Source organism: Glandiceps talaboti, chromosome 14 (assembly GCF_964340395.1).
Source record: "Glandiceps talaboti chromosome 14, keGlaTala1.1, whole genome shotgun sequence".
Lineage (NCBI taxonomy): Eukaryota > Metazoa > Hemichordata > Enteropneusta > Spengelidae > Glandiceps > Glandiceps talaboti.
This window is the reverse complement of record NC_135562.1, coordinates 1,527,622-1,534,919: the sequence shown is the minus strand read 5'-3', so window position 1 is coordinate 1,534,919 and position 7,298 is coordinate 1,527,622. Positions and strand designations below refer to the sequence as shown.

Here is a 7,298-nt window from a genome sequence, read left to right as displayed (position 1 = left end):
TGTTAATTTGTAATTCATAAAACCATTTTATCATAACTTCCTACTTGAAAAGTCAATGTGAAACGATATAAACCAAGTCTGTCTTTGTAACTCAATACAATGCAAACAGCTAAAATATGTGTACAAAGTTTCAAATGATGTTGTACGTACAATAACAAAGATTTCACACATTTATTAATTTATTTTACAATTTATACTAGTTTGTCGATGTCGACTCGCTTTGAAAACCGGTACCGTTAACACAAAATATATTGTTATTATAAAGAAGCAGTATCAATGGTCATTAAAAGTATAGATATTTCATGACGTCATCGATTTATGTACAGTGTCAAGAAATTATATGCAAACTACCGGTATCTATTAAAATAAAAAATTACCCCCCCCCTCCCCCCCCCCCCCCAAAAAAAAAAAAAAAAAAAAAAAAAAAAAAAAAAAGATATAAAGAACATATGTGTCTTTGAAAATGAGGATCATAAATATGTTTTGTGATGCCAAAGTAACGGACTCAATATATTCCACATTGTTTTTGACTGTTTTATTAACGTGTTGATAATGAAAGTATTGAATCAATACAAATTTAGAAATATTAATACGCAAAGAGAAGTCTGCAGTGTAGCATGTTATCATTATATATATAGTTTTATAAAACATAATTATATTCATGCTCAGCTTTGAAATTAGATTTCATTATTATGAATTTTCATGAAGGTTCGGAACTTTATATTTTCCTGTGGCAATTAACATGTGATTGTTGTAATTTTCGGCGAGTTTCGTGAATGTTTGTTATTTTTCTCGAAATGCAAGTTCAATAATTATGCATGTACTGATTTGAATTGAGAATGATTATTTGCCATTATCTATACAACAAATAAAGAGGCACAGAGCATAAAGACCACCATGCCCATATAAGGTAATAGCTGATGACCTGTACCAATGCTGCATGGATTTGGGACATCAGAATGCCAACCAGTCGCAAAGATACGTACGGGGGCGCCACTCCCATCATCGATCTTCATAGGAATTGCGAAAATAGTAGCTCCTGTGTTCGGTAATTTATCAAGGTTGGCAACATTTTCAAAACCTTAAAACAAATAAGGATAAAAGACACAAAATGGAGGTTAAATTATTTAAAGGATTACAAAGATTAAAGTAATAAATCACTATTTTCTCCATGAACTACATGTCTTGATTTTTAATTTTGAAATACTTCACAAATATTCCTCTGTTCTTTACTCGCGAATTGAATTAAGGTCGAATGAAGTATATAAAACAAATTTCAAAAATCCAAAATTTTTCAACAGATCTTCAAATGAAAATTCATCTATGTTGGTAATAATCATACACACGCCACCAACGTTCGTGGACGGTCTATGATTCAATGTATATTAAGCTTTTTGATCCAAACACAAACTTGGAAATTGTTACCTGAAATTTTCCACTGTGTACTTTAGTCTTTGTCAACAGATTGACCCATTGTTCAGAACATGTACATTATTAAGCTCGTGTGTCCGCAAGGTCACGTGTTCTGAATAATGGGTCAATCTGTTGACAAAGACTGAAGTACGTAGTCGAAAATTTCAGATAACAATTTTCAAGTTTGTGTTTGGATCAAAAGATTAATGTAATACATTGTTTTACAGATATTAGTGTCAATAGTAACATAAAGTGATTGTAACTTACATGGTATATTGTGATGAAATATCAGCCGGTGAACTGCAAATGAAGGTGATTGTCCATAATCTACTGAAGCAGTGTCAACACCCACTGCTTTGACCTAATTAACATAAATGGAAACACGGGTAAAGATATAAATATCATCCGTAGATATGTTTATGTTTATGTTTATTCAGTCATCATAAGAGAAAAAAAGAAAATAACATTGAAAGCATACAATACACACAGTGTGTGCCAAATTGTATTAGAGCTGGCAAGAGGCTAGAAAATAGTTACTAATTAACTAATCTAGTCTAGCCACTCAGATCTCAGAAAACTAGTATAAACATGAATATAATTATGCAACTGCACGTCTACATGATCAAATGATCAAAACTGAAAATGTGTGAACAAATTACAAAGTTAAAATTGTTCAAGAAGAAACTCTTTATAATCTTCCTTTAATTTGTTTCTGCTTGAATGAATGCTCGCACACACACACACACACATGAACGCACGCACGCACGCACGCACGCACGCACGCACACACGCACACACGCACGCACACACACATACTCGCACACACACGCACGCACGCACACACACACACGCACACACACACGCACGCACATACACACGCACACACACACACACACGCACGCTCGCACACACGCACACACACATACACACGCACGCACGCACACACGCACGCGTGCGCGCGTGCGTGCACACACAACGTGGTAAACAAGCTCATGTGAGTGTGTCTTTGTGCACGCACACGTGTATTCCAGTAAAGAAAAATGTAACAAAATGAGCTTGACAATGAAATGATTATTAGAGATATAAATATGTACCTTTCTATCTATCAAGACCTGGGCTGCACTTACACCAATACCAGGAAAATGGAGCGCTGATGTGTTTCCTGTATCTGTACCCAAGTACTGAAGCTGTAATGATCCATGACATGAAACAATATCTTAACGACATGTAAATTAGTTGTGATAAAATTTATACAGACACATATGAACAGCTGAAATAATGATTTTGCATTAGTATGTCTTAAAATCATACCGCTTGGTTTGATGTTAAAGGCCTGGGTTTCAGTCCCAGGTTATCATAAGAGTTATCTTATCAGTGGAGCGAAAAGGACTAATATTTAATTTGTATTTTAAAGATAAAGTAAGGCTAATATGAACGTCGTCAATGACAACACTTTAGAGTGGCCATATGGATGAGGACTGGGTATTTATTTTGGATTTTTTAATTTATTAAATAATTTTATCATGGCTTCCTAGTTGAAAAATCAATGTGAAAAAACATAGACCAAGTCTATGTTTGTAACTCAATAAATTGCAAAAGATTAATAAATAAATAAAATCTTTGTTATTGTACGTACATAACAAACTTTTTATACATGTTTTACCTTTTTACAATTTGAGTTACAAACACAGACTTGGCCAGTGTTGTTTCACATTGATTTTTCAAGTAGCAAGTCATGATAAAATTGTTTTACAAATTATAAAAATCCAAATAAAATACCTAATCCTCATATGGCCTCTTTAAGGAAAAAAAGATATTAAAAACTTCACCAAAAAGACATTGTGGCAGAAAATATACCATAACCACAACATTGGAAAGGGGAACATTGTGACTAACCTTTGAAGGAGTAAACATATAACAAAGTAGTAAATCACTGGATCTCATAGAAGGAAATATATTACAAACTACTAAACTACTGTACACCACAGGAGGAAATACATACAAACAACTCAGCCACTGGATCGCACAAGAGGAAATATATTACAAATTACTCAGTCACTGGACCTCATAGGAGGAAATATATTACAAACTACTAAACCACTTGACCTCACAGGAGGAAATATATTACAACTACTCAGCCTCTGGACCTCATAGGAGGAAATATATTACAGACTACTAAGCCACTGGACCCCACAAGAGGAAATATATTACAAACTACTCAGCCAATGGACCTCACCAGGACGAAATTTATTACAAATTACAAAACTACTGGATCTCACAGGAGGATATACATTACAAACTACTTAGCCACTAATCGCACAGGAGGAAATACATGTATATATTACAAACTACTCAGCCAATGGACCTCACAGGAGGAGATGTATTACAAACTACTAAACTACTGGACTTCACAGGAAGAAATATATTACAAACCTCGTCACCCCATCGACTGCCCCATCCACTATATACCATCACGATTGTATCATCGGGGATTCTACCATTAGCCTCCTCCCAGGCCTCGATATCAGAATCTTCCATTTCCGCATCCGGATTAGCATCAGCCTTAGATTTGATATCAATTCGTACTGCTGGCCCAATCAATGCATCTAGTGGCACCTGATGGACACGCCATTTCCCCTGTAAACGTAATTTTGATTATTATTTACTTGTATTTCAGCAGATATTAATAATCAATTAACTTCGTATACCTTTAGACCAGACTAACACGACAGAACTTATTAATATACACAATGACCAATGATTCAACCCCAGACTCCTATGTTGTCTTGGCTATCACCCTATATTCTTTTGTAGAGAAATGGACACTGGTACAGATATCTGCCAACAATTGTCGATAATTATGCACAGAATTAACATTGATGTTGAAATGCCTTACCTCACTGAAATGTGCAGGCGAGTCCATATGTGTACCAGTGTGCTCTGCCATACAGAAACTATTACTTTCTACATAAATTCCAAAAGCTTCAGTACCACGTGCAAGTATTTTGAGCTCAAAATCTTGATAAGATGGCCAATGATGAGTCTTGTTATTAAAACTGTAAGTCATGTCAAGATATTGCGACTTGTCATCTGCCAATGCCACGTAAGCAAAGGTGGAAACTACCAGCAGAAGAGATGGCGTTTTCATTGTTGCTCGGGAAATCTGTAAGAAAGAGAAAACTCGTGTACGTGAAACATACTTACTATTATGTTATCGAAAGCCCAATGACCTTGTTATGGTGATCATCGAATTACTTTCAATTTTGTTAAATGTCGCCAATTTGCAAACTGTCCAAGTTGCATAACGGAAAATATATATTAACATCCCCTTCTTGTAGACCCTCCACGTATGGTCGACTATGGGAGTTATTCCCTCTACAAGGACTGGGATGATAACCTGTTACTGTGATGTCAAAATCAATCATGGTGAGGAGAGGTCTATGATGAATTGAGCTGGAGGAAGAAAATATAAGACTACAGAATAGACCATTAACAGTTAATTGTTTTAAGTTTCACAAGTTTTCGTTTCTTTCCTTTGCTTTTAAAATATTCAAGAGAGCAAGGAATATGCTCAGGTCCAAAAGATTGCATTCCAATCTGAACTTGATCTACCTGAAGTCCTGAAATACTAAACCAACTACAATGTTTCAGCTATCCTATCTGCCATTTTGATTTTTTGAATTGTCGGTCGTCTCCAAGCCTACCAACAGTCCGACTCATCATTAGAGCTGGTGGTATTTAAGCCCCGCCCCGCCACATATGACATGTAAGAAAAAAATTCTAATTAGAATAGAACCTGTTTCCCCATAAAACTTCCCATGGTGATTGGTGATACCTAAGTATGATTGCGATTTGACTATATCTACTTGTGTATCAGCCAATCAGGTTCTGTGTAGGGATGCCGCGGCAATACTACCAGATCTAAAGATTGTTTGTAATTTTGGTGACTAACGGAAAGTTCAAAAATCGAAAAGCAGTTAGGATAACTTAAATTATATGTATACATGGAAGTGGGATATTTTCTGATATCACAGCTATGCATATCCTACTTGGTTACAGTTGATATACAATAATGACACTTCAGCAAGCTTAGGTCAATGGGCTGAGAGCAAGTCTAATGTTCATGGGATCAAGAACAAAGTATTCAACCTCGTCTATATGTCATGTGAAAGTCTTCAACTACCTAATTTTGAAAAAGCTAGAGACTGGACGACACACAGGCGAATCAAAAACTGAAAGAATTTATCGATAATAGTACCAATGTCTTTTATATATTAGGGGCTTTACGAACATTGTTCGTGAATGATAACCGGAAATAGAGTCCTACAAGTTTGGGTGCGACACTGATACACTGGCTTTTGTTCGAGACATAATACTCTATCAAAGTCTCAAGTCAGGTGACAATAACCGTTGGTACAATCATGAATCCAGCTAAACATTGGAATGAAAAAAGCACATTATAAAAAACCCTCAAAATCACGACAAACGCTACAATTATTGCAGTTATATAATAGTAATAGTGGTGTAGTAGTAGTGATGGTGGTGGTGGAGTTGGTGGTAGTTGTAGTAGTAGTACTACTAGTAATACAATAGTATATATTATAGTGACGTGTGTTAAAGTATGACACATTTCTACACAAAAAGTTTCAATCCGTAGCCTCCCAGCCAGATCAAAATGAACATTCAAGGACACCGACGCTTCAACTGGTTTTGAAATATCTGTAGCTTCTTAATTTTGGCTTATGGTGCACAGTTTCTGTTCAAGATTGCTGTAAACTAAATCTCAATCTACGTTTTACATTATGTTTGACAAATCAGAGTAGTCATCTTCAAAATTAAAGTGTGATTCCGACGGTCGTTATAGAATCTACGTTGGTACTATTGTCGGTACTATGATCATTACAAAAGGTACACAATCTTTCAGTTATTGATACACCTGTATATCGTCCCGTCTCTATACGAGGAGGTAATACACCTGGCCACAACTGATCCATGGAAAATTGTTGGCTAAAAGATAAGTTAATTGACGCTTCGGGTTCAGCACAACATTGTATGTAATTTTGTGTCAAATAAATACGAGATGACCCCTTGCACTGTGCATGGAGGCCGTAGGAAGGAATGTGTGTCTGTTTACTATTGTACCCGAGACTGTACGACGGTTTTCCTAGATCGTTAGTTGATTCTATCCATTATCATAATCGAAAAGGAAAAGAAAAACACCGTGTTTACCTACCTAATGTGTTTAAGATGGAACCTACTCCAGCGATGATTGTCTGAACTTGAAATTAGTTTCGGGATCTGATGATTTTCTGTCTCTCTGTGAGAACTCTTTGGTTTAACGTGCACTTGCTCTTCGGTTACTAGTTATTATTATGTAAATGTTAAGCGTTCAGTGGATCGGAAGGGCGTTCTCGCGTTCGTGACGAAGGGTATATGGTTGTAGTGATTTATGCTTTCACTTCTATTTGCTGTCTCGACCTTCACTGGCGATTGTTGGAATTGGGTTCACTTGGATTTGTATATCTGTGGTCTCGACCCTCACTGGCGATTGTTGGAATTGGGTTCACTTGGATTTGTATATCTGTGGTCTCGATCTTCACTCTGGCGATTGTTGGAATTGGGTTCACTTGGATTTGTATATCTGTGGTCTCGATCTTCACTGGCGATTGTTGGAATTGGGTTCACTTGGATTTGTATATCTGTGGTCTCGATCTTCACTGGCGATTGTTGGAATTGGGTTCACTTGGATTTGTATATCTGTGGTCTCGACCTTCACTGGCGATTGTTGGAATTGGGTTCACTTGGATTTGTATATCTGTGGTCTCGATCTTCACTGGCGATTGTTGGAATTGGATTCACTTGGATTTGTATATATGCTGTCGACC

General features: G+C 36.4%; 1 protein-coding gene across 1 annotated transcript; it reads right to left on the bottom strand.

The window, feature by feature from the left end:
• Nucleotides 1–552: 552 nt before the first annotated feature.
• LOC144445655 (isatin hydrolase-like) lies at nucleotides 553–6,801 on the bottom strand. The gene is made up of 6 exons (XM_078135281.1): nucleotides 6,647–6,801; nucleotides 4,310–4,576; nucleotides 3,847–4,050; nucleotides 2,508–2,600; nucleotides 1,681–1,774; nucleotides 553–1,081 (listed from the first exon to the last, which is right to left on the bottom strand). Exons 2-6 carry the CDS (start codon nucleotides 4,559–4,561, stop codon nucleotides 858–860), a joined length of 867 nt encoding a protein of 288 aa, XP_077991407.1. The 5' UTR covers nucleotides 4,562–4,576; nucleotides 6,647–6,801; the 3' UTR covers nucleotides 553–857.
• Nucleotides 6,802–7,298: the final 497 nt, after the last annotated feature.